The 15,072-nt window shown below is 41.9% G+C and overlaps 1 protein-coding gene across 11 annotated transcripts in view; it reads right to left on the reverse strand.

The window, feature by feature from the left end:
• Positions 1-15,072, reverse strand: part of LOC126272844 (piezo-type mechanosensitive ion channel component) — a 651,486-nt gene that overhangs the window by 194,887 nt on the left and 441,527 nt on the right. For all 11 annotated transcript variants that reach the window (XM_049976053.1, XM_049976051.1, XM_049976056.1 and 8 more), the window contains one exon: positions 2,908-3,062. In XM_049976053.1, the coding sequence (XP_049832010.1) occupies positions 2,908-3,062 (155 nt within the window). The remainder of the gene's footprint in view (positions 1-2,907; positions 3,063-15,072) is intronic.

Here is a 15,072-nt window from a genome sequence, read left to right on the forward strand (position 1 = left end):
GGGCTGTGTAGTGCTGGAAAGGGAACAGAAAAGGAGCTAGATGGGTGAGGAGAATGGATAACAAAAGTTGAGGCCAGGAGGGTTACAGGAAAATAGGATATAGGCTGAGTTCTCACTTGTGCAATTCAGAAAAGGCGGTGTTGGTGGGAAGGATCCATATGGCCTAGATCGTGAAGTAGCAATTATTCTTCCAACCTTGTACGAAAATAAATCTCCCATGCTTTATCTTTCCAGTCACTCACCACCTCAAACTCTCACTGTCCGGCCATCTCATCCCTCCACACACCCCAGCAGCACTTCACCATCCCCAATCCCTACCCTGCTGCCCAATCTGTCTCCCCCCCACTCAGGCCTCCTCCTATCCCTCACCAGTTGTCTCTCCCATCAGGCAATGCTGCTGCTGCTCATGGCGTGTGACTTCGGATGGCAGAGACTGTGGCTGGGGCTGAAAGCTTATTTTGAGCCAGTCTTTTTGTTGTGCCTACTTGGGAATCAGCATTCCACTTTATGGTGACTAGCAACTATCCTTTTCATAATACTGTTACATCCCATCCTGGGTTTTCCATGCTTGATTTTACTACAAGTTGGCTATTAATGAAACACTTGAATGTTGCACAGTTATGTATTGCACACTATTTTACTATTTTATCATTATTTATAGTTAGCAGCTTTAAGTAGCACCACTCTTTGATATGGTTTGTGGCAGTGCTCATTTGTTCTTGTAGATTCTCTTTATTCCATCTTTTAGTATAAAAGTAATGTCATCAGCAAATAATACTGTTTTGTTGGTCTTAATGTTCAAGATAAGGTCACCAATATTGGTTAAAATAAGAAGTGTTTTCAATGCAGATCCTGTTCTTCCACCACATATTCATGAGTGGCAATACCTTAGCAATCAAAGACAACAAGCAACGTCGTTATGATATCACTGCAATGAGTGTACTTTTATTTCGGGGCCACATCCACACACTCATGACTCATTTCTGGTTATCAGAGTGTTGCAAAACTTGGGATTCATGGGCCATTCAACACATTCCGTGAAATATGGAAGCAGAATTGTATATCTTGCATTGATAGTAACTTGGGCTTACATTTTAGACATTCTGTATGAATTCTGAATATAACAGAAAATTAAATATACAAAATCTCTGGCAATTCCAACATCTTCAGAACTTTTTCTTAGTATAAGACTATAACATCATATTTCCAGATTTTGCACAGTCTAAATAACAGCTGCACTTCCATCTCCCACAAAACTGGTCTCTGTCCTGCTATAAAGGAACAGCGAAACCACTCCTTTATTTGTGTTTCTCACATGGCATCACCTCCAAACATCAATTGTTTGGTTTGAAATTTCCCAATGACACATTTAGGTGTGAGCCCAAAGATGTCCTCCTCCACCATGGGGAGTGCAGGGCAATACCAAAAATAATGTGTATTAAAATTAAGTACTTTCTATACAGGACTCACATTCATCTCATTGAAACCATTCTGACATATCTCAGTTTTTTTTAAACCAATGTAGCAATGAAATGGTCACAGATTTACAAAAAGTATAAATTACAGCATATACATAAATATATTTTTAAATACAGCTCTTTGAATGAATATAAAATCAAATAAACATGCACTGGTGGAAGGAAGATTAGTGTTTATGTCCTATTGATAACTAGGTCATTAGAGACAAAACACAAGCTCAGATTGAGAAAGAACAAGGAAAGAAATTGTCTGTACCCTTTCAGAGGAACTAACTGAGTATTTGCCTAAATAGATTTAGAGAAATAACAGAAAACCTAAATCAGAATTGCCAGTTGCCAATTTAAACAGTTGACCCAGCTCATGCAAATCCAGTGTGCTAACCATTGCGGTATCTCGCTCAGTCACACGCACTGAAATAAATGTGAAATAGGCATGTGGTACTACTACTAATGCTACTATTTGTTTTTATGAATATTTGCTTATTTAAAGTGCTTTTGTCCTGACAAACAGTAAATGAGGAGGATGACTGAATTAGAGATGACCCATTCCTACATATGATGTAAAGTGATGAATTATCTAGGCAAAAGTGTTTCATTGATAACATAAAAATTATTACAAAAATTACAGTTAGTTTGAGAGAAACAAAACGTGCATTTGGTATCACAAACCACATTGAACGCAGCAGCAACTGTCAGGGAAAAGTAACATTTCACTAAAAATAGAAGATTAATTATTTTTTTGTCCCTTATATCAAATAAATGTTTGTGTTTTATTTAGATATACCATAAATGCTATGTATTCAGACAATGAAAAATAATTAATTACAGAAAACTTCTCGTAGATTAAAATAGTGACTTTTGGGACACTCACCCAAATAATGGCTCATGCAATCAATGATGTATCCAGGGATACAGTCCCAATCCAGTACACAATTTTAATCTGTCACAGAATTTCTAACAACTGCAGTAAAGTGAAAGATTTATTTCAGAAAGCAATTATTTACATTATAGGAGAGACGTATAAAGCAGCTCAGTAACACAATAGGAGCTGTTCTGTTAGTCATATAGACATGTTTGTTGCAACCACTTATGCTATTCATTTAAACAGGTTTGCTACCACCACTTAACCTATTACCCTAATAAAATCTATTCCAGGAAGTCATTTTTTAATCCACATAAGTACTATGAATAAAAGTAGCAACAAGTCATATCTAGTGGCAAAAATACAAATGTGGAAATAAATGCACTTACAATAATTCATCCTCTCTCTCTCTCTCTCTCTCTCTCTCTCTCTCTCTCTCTCTCTTACACACACACACACACACACACACACACACACACACACACACACACTTTTTTTGTTAAAATATAGTTATGATAAATGTTTAGATTATGAATCTCAAAATGTAGTCTATTACAAATGGCCTACCTTCAACAATTTCTTTTCCAAGGCTAGCACCCGAATAACATAGCGGTAGTCCCTTGAGAAGCGGTTCAAGTATCGAACAAGTGTCTCCATTGAACCTTCTATTAATGCCCAAGCAAATTTTATGTATGTCCACACAGTACGCCCTAACGATTGTTCTAGAAAGAAAAATCATTTTATAATATTATTATATTTCTATTGATGACTTCAATTGCATAAACAGCATTCACTTAGGAGTAAGATGGGTTATATGTCAAAAAAAAAATTATTATATGTAATTTCCTTTCTTCTTTATAGTTTACCCTCAGTGTTTATAACATGACTTTCTATTTTTCTATGAACATATGCAGGCTTACATTCAAGGGGAACGGGGCAAGAAATATAAGAACAAGCCTTATGAAAATAATAAAGATTAACTTCACTGTGTAATAAAAACAAAACAATAACCAAAATAAATGCCACCTGCTCAAAAGCATAAATCTATGAAATGTAAATCTGCTGCTGAATAACATTTAGTACTATGTTCCTTGACTTTGTGCAATGTAACACAATAGGATCCTCCCAGGCATGCAAACAACAAACTAGTGCAATGTAACATGATAACATGCATTCCACAAAATGGTTAAGACATTGCTGCCTCATTTTGTCCCACTCTTCAGCAGATGCTGAATATTTCGGACAATATTTAAGGCCACTGCAATCATTTCATTCCTGCCTCCTGGAGGAAAGTATTCATGAGATGGGCAGCAGCATGCACATTATACATTATACTATTAAATGAGCCAATAACTGAAATAATACGACAGAAGGAAAGTTGCTACTCAGCATGCAGCGGAGATGCTGAGTCGCGATAGGCACAATAAATAGATTCACACAATCATAGCTTTCGGCCATTAAGCCTTTGTCACACACACACACACACACACACACACACAAGCGCAACTTGTACACACGTCTGGAGTCTCAGAGAGCTGAAACTGCACTGCGAGCAGCAGCACCAGTGCATGACGGGAGTGGCGACTGGGTAGGGGTAAGGAGGAGGCTGGGGCAGGGAGGGGGAGGGATAGTATGGTGGGAGTGGCGGAGAGTGAAGTGCTGCAGTTTAGACAGAGGGCAGGAGAGGAGGTACAGAGGGGGAGGGCGTAAGTAGCGGAAAGGAGAGAAATAAAAATAAATTAAAAGAATGGGTGTGGTGGTGAAATGACAGCTGTGTAGTGCTAGAATGGGAACAGGGAGGGGGATGGATGGGTGAGGACAGTGACTAATGAAGGTTGAGGCCAGGAGGGTTACAGGAACGTAACATGTATTGCAGGGAAATTTCCCACCTGCGCAATTCAGAAAAGCTGGTGTTGGTGGGAAGGATCCATATGGCACAGGCTGTGAAGCAATCATTGAGATGAGGGGTATCATATTTGGCAGCATGTTCAGCAACAGGGTGGTCTACTTGTTTTGTGGTCACATTTTGTCAGTGGTCTATTACAGGGGTATGACCCATGAGGTAAGGGATTAGGAGCAGGGGTTGTGTAAGGATGGATGAGTATATTGAGTAGGTTCAGTGGAGTAAATACCATGGCAGGGCCGGTGGGAAGAATAGTGGGTAGGACATTTCTCATTTCAGGGCATGACGAGAGGTAATCGATACCCTGGTAGAGAATGTAGTTCAGTTTCACCAGTCCCTAACGGTACTGAGTTACGAGGTAAGTGCTCCTCTGTGGCTGGACTGTGGGACTTTTGGAAGTGGTGGAAGACTGGAAAGGCAAGCCACGGAAGATTTGTTTTTGTACAAGGATGGGAGGATAATGCTATGGGCACCGGCATGGCTTCAGTGAAGGCTTCAGTGAGACCCTCAGTATATTTAGACATGGCCTGCTCGTCACTGCAGATGCGACAACCACGGGTGGCTAGACTGTACGGAAGGGACTTCTTGGTATAAAACAGGTGGCAGCTGTCGAAGTGGAGGTATTGCTGGTGGTTAGTAGGTTTGATATGGACAGATGTACTGACGTAGCCATCTCTGAGGTGGAGATCAACGTCTAGGAAGGTGGCTTGTTGGGTTGCGTAGGACCAGGTGAAGCAAATGGGGGAGAAGTTGTTGAGGATCTGGAGGAATGTGAATAAGGCACCCTCACCTTATCCTACCTGCAGACAAAGGCTCCACCACCATAGTTCTGAACAGCAATGATTACCTGGCAGAAGGACTCCATCAGCTGTAAGATACTTCCACCTACAAACCATGCCACAGTGATTGCATTCCAGCAGTCCAGCACGATCTCAGTCACTACTCAAATCCTTAGACCCATCCCAGAACCTCCCCTCAGAGTCCATCTCCCTACTTACCCCTACCACTTCCCACACTCCCACCTTCTACATGCTTCCTAAATTCCATAAACCCAACTACCCAGGACATCCCATTGTGGCCGGTTACTGTGCCCCACTGAGAGAATCTCTGCTCTTGTAGACCCACACATCAACCTATTACCCAGAACCTATCCTCCTATATAAAAGATACCAATCATTTCCTTGACCGATTCTCCACAGTTCCTTTCCCTTTATCACACGGTGCCCCGCTTGTCACTATTGACGCCACCTCCCTATACACTAACATTCCTAATACCCATTGCCTTACTGATATCGAACACGACCTTTCCAGATGCCCTATGGATTCCAAACCAACAACCTCCTTCCTAGTCTCCATGACCAACTATATCCTGGCCCACAATTACTTCTCCTTTGAAGGCATTACCTACAAACAAATCTGCAGTACTGCTATGGGCATCCGCATGGCACCATCCTATGCTATCCTATTCATGGGCCATCTAGAGGAATCCTTCCTAAAAATCCAGAATCCTAAACCCCTCACCTGGTTCGCATTCATTGATGACATCTTTGCTATCTGGATTGAAGGTGAGGACACCTTATTCTCATTCCTCCAGAACCTCAACAACTTCTCCCCCATTTGCTTCACCTGGTCCTACTTAGCCCAACAAGCCAACTTCCTAGATGATGACCTCCACCCCAGAGATGGCTACATCAATACCTCCATCCATATCAAACCTACTAACCACCAGCAATACCTCCACTTCGACAGCTGCCACCCGTTTCATACCAAGAAGTCCTTTCTGTACAGCCTAGCAACCCATGGTCGTTGCATCTGCAGTGACAAGTAGCCCCTGTCTAAATATACTGAGGGTCTCACCAAAGCCTTCACTGACCGTAATTATCCTCCCATCCTTGTACAAAAACAAATCTCCCGTGCCTTACCTTTCCAGTCTCCCACGACCTCCCAAAGTCCCACAGTCCGGCCACAGAGGAGCATTCCTCTCATAACTCAGCACAGGGTTTCGATTACCTCTCATCATGGCCTGAAATGAGAAATGTCCTACCCACTATCCTTCCTACCTCTCCTACTGTGGTATTCCGCCGTCCACCAAACCTACATAATATACTTGTCCATACTTACACAACCACTGCTCCCAATCCCTTACCTCATGCCTCATACCCCTGTAATAGACCTAGGTGCAAGACCTGTCCCATACATCCTCCTACCACCACCTACTCCAGTCTGGTCACTAACATCACCTATCCCATCAAAGGCAGGGCTACCTGTGAAACCAGTCATGTGATTTATGAGCTAAGCTGCAACCACTGTGGTGCATTCTATATAGGCATGACAACCAACAAGCTGTCTGTCAGCATGAATGGCCACCGACAATATGTGGCCAAAAAACAAGTGGACCACCCTGTTGCTGAACACGCTGCCAAACATGATATCCCTCATCCCAATGACTGCTTCACAGCCTTTGTCATATGGATCCTTCCCACAAACACCAGCTTTTCTTAATTGTGCAGAAGGAAAGTTTCCCTGCAATACATCCTACATTCCCGTAACCCTCCTGGCCTCAACCTTCGTTAGTCACTGTCCTCACCCATCCAGCCCTCTCCCTGTTCCCATTCTAGCACTAAACAGTCATCATTTCACCACCACACCCAGTATTAATTTATTGTTATTTTTTTTCTCTCCTTTCCGCTACTTACGCCCTCCCCCTCTCTACCTCCTCTCCTGCCCTCTGTCTAAACTGCAACACTTCACTGTCCGTCACTCCCACCATACTATCCCTCCCCCTCCCTGCCCCAGTCTCCTCCTTACTTCCACCCAGTCGCCACTACCATCATGCACTGGTGCTGCTGCTCGCAGTGTAGTTTCAACTCTCTGAGACTGCAGACATGGGTGCAAGTTGTGTGTGTGTGTGTGTGTGTGTGTGTGTGTGTGTGTGTGTGTGTGTGTGTGTGTGTGGTGCTGACAAAGGCTTAATGGCCGAAAGCTATGATTGTGTGAATCTTTATATTGTGCCTATCGCGACTCAGCTTCTCCGCTATATGGCGAGTAGCTTCTTTCCTTCTCTCGTATTGTTACATTCCATCCCGGATTTTCCAATAACTGAAATGTTGATTGTAGGGTTGGACCATAGGTTGCAGTGTCCTCTGCCATTACTGCAAAACTATCAAATTACTTCTGATAGTGATGGCAAGTATCAGATATCAGTACATGATGGAAAGATGGATATCGAGTGTTAAGGAACAAAAACTACCATAGTCACCAGTGTTGGAAACATGAGAAAAAACATATGATTGTAAACAACAGACATGTAGGGATGGTTTGGAGGGGAAGGGTTGTGGGGGATGAGATGGTAAAAGAGGGGAGCAGCCAAGGGGGAGGATCAGACAGGCAAGCATACGGGAGTGAGGTGAGGTAGGGAGGGGAAGGAGGGGAGGTAGGGAGGGGAAGGAGGGATGTAGGGAGGGGAAGAGGGGAGGTAGGGACGGGAAGGACAGGAGGTAGGGAGGGGAAGGACAGGAGGTAGGGAGGGGAAGGACAGGAGGTAGGGAGGGGAAGGGTGGGAGGGGAGGGAAGGAGTGTGGTGAGGGAGGGGAGGGAGTGTGGTGAGGGAGGGGAGGAAGTGTGGTGAGGGAGGGGAGGGATGGAGGGGTGAGGGGAGGGATGGAGGGGTGAGGGGAGGGATGGAGGGGTGAGGTGAGGGATGGAGGGGTGAGGGGAGGGATGGAGGGGTGAGGGGAGGGATGGAGGGGTGAGGGGAGGGATGGAGGGGTGAGGGGAGGAAGGGAGGGGATGGAGGGGTGAGAGGGCAGGAGAGTGGGGAGGGGAGGCGGGTGGGAGGGGAGGCAGGAAGGGAGGAAAGTGATGGGAGGAGGGTAGGGTAGGGTAGGGGATGGGAGGGGAGGGGAGGGTATGGGATGAGAGGGGAGGGGAGGGTATGGGATGGGAGGGGAGGGGAGGGTATGGGGAATGGCAGGGATGGGAGGGGCGGGAGTGGATGGGAGAGGAGAGGATGGGAGGGGAGGGGTATGAGAGGGGAGGGGAGGGGAGGGGAGAGGAGGGGAGGGATGGTAGGGGAGGGGAGGGAGGGAAGATAAGGGGAGGGAGGAAAGGATATGAGGCTGGAGGTGAAGGAGAAGAGAGAGAGTGAAGGTAGATTGGGCAATGGGAAGGGGGAGCAAGGGAGTGAGAGAGAGAGAATATGCCTGCATTTGGGACAGGGGGAGAGTGGAAGAAGAAAGGGAAGAGGGGGGGGGGGGACACAAGCGAGAAGGGAAGTAAGACAATGGAGGTTTCAGACACAATGTACTGAAGATACAATGCCCATTTGCGTAGTTCAGAGAAACCTTTGCTGGAAGAGAATATCCAAATGGCATGCATGGTCAGCAGCTATTGAGCTCATTTGTGTTGTGATGCACAACATATTTGGCAACTGGATATCAAGTTTGCAGATTGCCACAGTTTAGCGGTGCCTGTTCTCGTGAGCAGAGAGTTGATCGCTATGCCAACACAAAATGCTGCACAGCAATTGCAGCACAGCTGACATATCAAATGGCTGTTTTCACGCATGGCTCTGAATTTTATAGGGTAGGAAATGCTTTTGTCTGGACTGCAGTTATGTGTATCTAGGTGAATTATTCAGCCACCTACAATTGGCATTGGAATTTGTTTGTGCAGCTGAATGCTAGCTGGTGGCCCTAGAGCCCAGGGTGCACCACAGCTGTTCCAGCAAACTGACCAGTAGGGTCTTGCCCAGCTGCGAAGGCAGTAAAAAGAACAACATGGGAAAATTCCCAGTGCAAGGAATTTGGATAGTAGAAATTTGGATGGTGACTGCTCACCTAATTGTAGAACAGAAGGTGCACCAGAAACGGCTGTGTTTTAAATAATAGGAAAAATCTTAATATATCCGCAATCTCAGAAAAAGAGCTACATCCAATGAAGCAATAATAATTTCAATAACTTTAAGACTATGAAAGTTAATATTTTCACAAAGAACTTAAGGATTAACAACTTTTAAATGCTTCATAAAAATGTCAACAATGTCTCAAACAGCACTGCACTGTAGATGTCATCCTTGACAGCTACATATCTGTGTTTATTTTATTTATTAATTTACTATGTTTTTATGTCCTTTTAATTATACAGATGCTTATCAGAGGAAAGATAATAGAGTGGGTAGACATAATCTCTCTCTCTCTCTCTCTCTCTCTCTCTCTCTCTCTCTCTCTCTCTCTCTCTCTCTGCACCAGGTCAATGTGGTCAATTAGTCAGCTATCTGTTACAAGGAGCACAAAATCATTTTTAAAAAACAGATTGAGATTTGAGGTAATATTTTAATGAAATATGCATGTCATGAGTCAAGGGAAGCAATCCAGCCCCTTCTAGCAGCCAGCAGGGCAAATGCAATAAAAGATAGTGATAGATGTGTACAATCCACTCTGATTCATCATCTGGACATTGCCAACTAGGATTTCAGGAAATGTCTCAGCCAGATGCAATGGAGTACTCCACCAGGAAACAGAAAAATGACAACCATCAGCAGGGCACCACTACTGCAAGAAGGCTTGTCAGCTCATCATGACATGTTGCCACAGGCCAAATTAGTGTATTCAGAATGGAGGCAAAAGAGGAGTAAATTCACGTCAAGGCAAGCAAAGAGAATACTGAAAATTGGTCATACTCTTTTATAAACCATATCTTAGTCGTTGTAGCTGTAACAATTCTTTCTCTGTTACAAGCCCTAAGAGTCAGTGATATACTATTGCCTACATGTTAGGCCCCAGGAGTAGACAACATTCCATTAGAACTAGTGATAGCCTTGGGAGAGCCAGCCATGACACAACTCTACCATCTCGTGAGCAAGACGTATGAGTGAGGAGAAATACCCTCAGACTTCAAGAAGAATATAATAATTTCAATCCCAAAGAAAGCAAGTGTTGACAGGTGTGTAAATTACTGAACTATCAGTTTAATAAGTCACTGCTGCAAAATACAAACACAAATACTTTGCAGACAAAAGGAAAAACTGGTAAAAGTCTACCTCGGGAAAAATCAGTTTGGATTCCACAGAAATGTTGGAGCAATGAGGCAATACTGACTCTACGACTATCTTAGAAGAAAGATTAAGGAAACGCAAACCTACGTTTCTAGCATTTGTAGACTTAGAGAAAGATTTAGGCAATGTTGACTGGAGTACCCTATTTCGAATTCTGAAGGTGGCAGGGTCAAATACAGGGAACGAAAGGCTATTTACAATTTGTACAGATACTAGATGGTATAAGAATCAAGGAACATGAAAGGGAAGCAGTGGTTGGGAAGGAGAGAGCACAGTTGTAGCCTATCTCCGATGTTATTCAATCTGTACAATGAGCAAGCAGTAAAGGAAACAAAAGAAAAATTTGGAGTAGGAATTAAAATACATGGAGAAGAAATAAAAACTTTGAGGTTTGCTGATGACATTGTAATTCTGTCAGAGACAGCAAAGGATCTGGAAGAGCAGTTGAACGGAATGGACAGTGTCTTGAAAGGAGGATATAAGATGAAGATCAACAAAAGCAAACTGAGGGTAATGGAAGGCACTCAAATTAAATCAGGTTATGCTGAGGGGATTAGGTTAGAAAATGAGGCATTTAAAGTAGTAGATGAGTTTTGCTATTTGGGGAGCAAAATAACTCTGATGATGGTCATAAAAGAGAGGGTATAAAGTGTAGATGGCTATAGCTAGAAAAGTGTTTCTGAATTAGAGAAATTTGTCAGGAAGTCTTTTCAGAAAGTACTTGTATGGAGTGTAGCCATGTATGGAAGTGAAACATTGACAATAAATAGTTTAGACAAGAAGAGAATAGAAGTTTTCAAAACGTGGGGCTACTGAAGAATGCTGAAGGTTAGATGGGTAGATCATGTAACTAATGAGAAGATTCTGAATAGGCTTGGGGAGAATAGGAAATTTGTGGCAGGAAATTTGTTGCAGGAAATGGGTGGCACAACTTGACTAAAAGAGGGGATTGGTTGGTAGGACACGTTCTGAGGCATCAAAGGTTAACCAATTTAGTATTGGAGGGCAGTGTGGAGGGTAAATATCATAATAGAGGGATACAAGAGATGGACACTAAGCAGATTCAGAAGGATATAGGTTGGAGGAGGTACCTGGAGATGAAAAAGCTTGCACAGGATAGAGTGGCATGAAGAACCGTGTCAAACCAGTCTCTGGTCTGAAGACCACAACAACAGCAACAACAACAACAACAACAAGTCAGAGAACCTAGTATCTTTATTTCCAGAGCATCCTTACTGGTAGCCTTCTTGGTGAACTGACCCACAAGTTAATTTTCTAGGAACCTAACATGACTGGGGAACCAGAGGAATACTACTGTATCCACATTGTCATTGAGGTCTATGAGGAGATCATGAACGTGCATTACCAATGACTGCCAGGAACAAAGATGGATTATAGCGTGTAGGATGCAGATTAAGAAAGACTTACATGATTGGGTACAGGTGCATTGAAGAGCAAGTACGGTGGTCACCAAATCCACCATAAAGACACTGTGTCCACCAGGCAAGTAGTGTTGCTCAGTGCTCCTGTCTGGTCTTCAGCTCCTGAGCCATTTGTAAAAATTACTTCTGATTTGTGGTGTTCACCAAGTACAAGGTGAACACTTTGCAAAAACGTGAGGTGGTGTATCACATCCTTTATGCCAGGAGAAAGATACAAGTGAATTTGAGGGTTAGGCATGTATCAAGCGGGTGTTTCCAGTAGGGACATAGTTCATGGATTGGAAGGAGATAAGCCAAAGTCAGAACAAGTAGACTGTAACTTAGGTGATATTGTAATTTTGGACTGTGGCCACATTCCTGAATGTTTTATTTCCATATCAGGAAAGATACTGTGTTTGTTCAGTTGTTCTGTTAGGCTATGGATGTTTATAGCATAGTTGAGAAGGGCCTCTACAAGAAGGCTGGCCATGGAGCTTGGCCAGAAGGCACAATCACAAGGCTGATTCCACTGTAAAGACACGAGTCTTAGCAGATGGTCTCAATGCTATGAAGTGGGCCACTTGTTGCAGTACACTAACCCAGCCTTGCACCATGGTATTCACAGTGCATCGCTAGATGGCCGGTGGTCAGTAACCAGATGGTTACTGAAGCTAGGAAGCAATTTGGCATGCAGTATATTCGGCTTTAGCAACCACACCACCACAATGATGGGGAGCACTTGTGAATAAACTTAAAGAGGTGCTGGACATAAGGAAAATTTATATCTGATGATGAACTACAGTTTCATATACTGAAATTTATTCCTGAAATGACAATGTGGAGGCCAAACCCAATAATAGGGATCATTTGTGAATAGATGGTCCAATTCTACGAACTTGTGTATCCTGAGAAGGACTTTTTGGTTGTTTGCTCTGCATCTTATCACAGGCTACATACGTAGCACTCAAAAAGCTTGGCTACCAGTTTTAAGTAACATCCAACCTCCAGCTCTACGAAGATCAGATGTTCTCCTGAAGATCAGGAGAAACACTCAGAAGAACCCCCAGCTACCCATACATAGCGATATGTTAATAGCAGAACATCAGTGTCTGAAATCAAGAAAACCACCTTGGTGAACTGCACAACATCTTGAAGCCCCGACTTCAACACCTATGAAGTATGGAGAAGTTAGTGGGAAGAATCGTCAGTGCTCAACGGTCATCTTGTTGGAAAGCCTTCCGTGCACATTCCAGGTTTCACACTCCTCAAACACCAGTGGACAACTATCAACCTCATCTAAACAGGACAAGGGAACTGCAGGTATCTAAAGCACAAATGGGGCTGGGCAACACCTCCAGATTGTGACTGTGGAGCAAACAAAAAATCATATTGTTGGTGAATGCCCGAGACGAGCCTTTGGGGGATCAATAAATGACATCCACTATGCATCACCTGAAGGCCTCAACTGGATCAACAGACTGGACTTAGAAATCTAAGAACTTGTGTAATGTGTATATATTTTAGCATAATACTTGAGGCATTTGATTCTGTTCCTGTATTTTACTTGTCATTTCTTACAATGTATACTCTTAAAATTATGTATTTGATCCAAGCTCTACATCATCATATGATAAATAAATAAAACAAATAAATTTGTGAATAAACCTTTAAGAGTATAGGATTTAAGGAAAATTTATATTTGATGATGAACTACAATTTCAAATACTTAAATTTATTCCTAAAATTCAGCTTAATTGTAACAGGTACACGTGTGCTACGTAAACTGGCATGTGATAACCTGTGCTGGACCAGGACTATTTTTTTTATTTATTTATTTATCTTACAGCTCAAAACATGTATTTAACATGCATGGGCAATGTTATAATAATTACATTTAGATTATTGATACACAGTATAAATAGATTACATGCTACTAAGTAAAATATCATTTAAGTATATTTCACATAGCATTCCTGAGGTCAAATCATGTCAGCACCATACTGTATGGGCACTTCAATATAAGCCATTCTTTAAACTCGTTTTTAAAAATTCTACCAGAAAGCTGTTTCAGGTTGTTTGGCAGAGAATTATAAAATATTGCTCCCTTAATGAATGGGATATTTGTTGTTAGATTCATTCGTCTGCTCACCATATGAAAGTCTGATTTTTGTCTTTTATTGTAATCATGGATTTCCATATTCCTGTTTGTCACTTTTTTGTCTTTTTCCACTAATAATATTGGTTGAAACATATACTGCATATATAGTCATAATATTAAACTTAATAAACAGGTTTTTACATGAAGTTCTGGGTTTTACTTTTGCCATAGTTCTTATTATTCTTTTCCGCAATACAAATACCCTTTTTATATTGTATTGGCTACACCCACCCCACAATAAAATTCCATGAGATAGATGGGGATACACTAACCCAAAATACGCTATTTTTATTGCTTCGATACCTAAATATTGAACTAATCTCCTTAGTAAATACAGACTAGATGTTATTTTACGACAGACATGATCTATTTGCTGATTCCACAAAAGTCTGTCGTCTATATATATTCCCAGAAATGTACATTCTGAACAGGTATTTTTCTGAATGTCCTCATTTAGAACAGTATTTTTATTTGAACTACTTGATTTAAAATAAATTGAATTAGTTTTGTTAATATTGACCCTCAGGTTTTCTTTTTCAAAATGTGTTTGGGCTTTTTCAACAAAATTCTGTACCACTGAATTTAGGTCATCATTACTACGTGCCCAGCAAACTCCAAAGTGTCATCAGCATACATAGTAATACGATGACTGGTGTCTAATACTTTTGGGAAATCATTCACGTAGCAAATAAACAATAAGGGGCCAAGATAGAGCCTTGTGGCACACCAAAATTTATATTCCTTATCTTTGATCTTCTTTTTTCAATTACCTCTCCATTATCATACACAACTTCTGTGCATTGTTGTCTATCTTTAAGGTAAGATTCTATTAACAGCAACAGTTTCCCACTGACACCATTATAAGCAAGTTTACTTAAAAGAGCATCATGATGGACTCTGTCAAATGCTTTGGAAAGATCTAAAAACACTCCTGCCGTTTTCTAACCCTCATTTACTTTCTCCATCAGACAGTGTACAAACTGTACTGCTGCAGATATGGTGCTCCGACCACTTCTAAAGTCGTGTTGGAAATCTCCTAATAAGTTATTCATATTATGGTGCTCAATTAGGATTTGTAGCATTATTTTTTCAATTAATTTACGAAACACTGAGGTTAAGGCAACTAGTCTGTAGTTCTGTGGTTGTTTTCTTTCCCCTTTTTTATATAAAGGTTTAACTATAGCAAGTTTCAGTT

This window comes from Schistocerca gregaria, chromosome 5 (assembly GCF_023897955.1).
Source record: "Schistocerca gregaria isolate iqSchGreg1 chromosome 5, iqSchGreg1.2, whole genome shotgun sequence".
Classification (NCBI taxonomy): domain Eukaryota; kingdom Metazoa; phylum Arthropoda; class Insecta; order Orthoptera; family Acrididae; genus Schistocerca; species Schistocerca gregaria.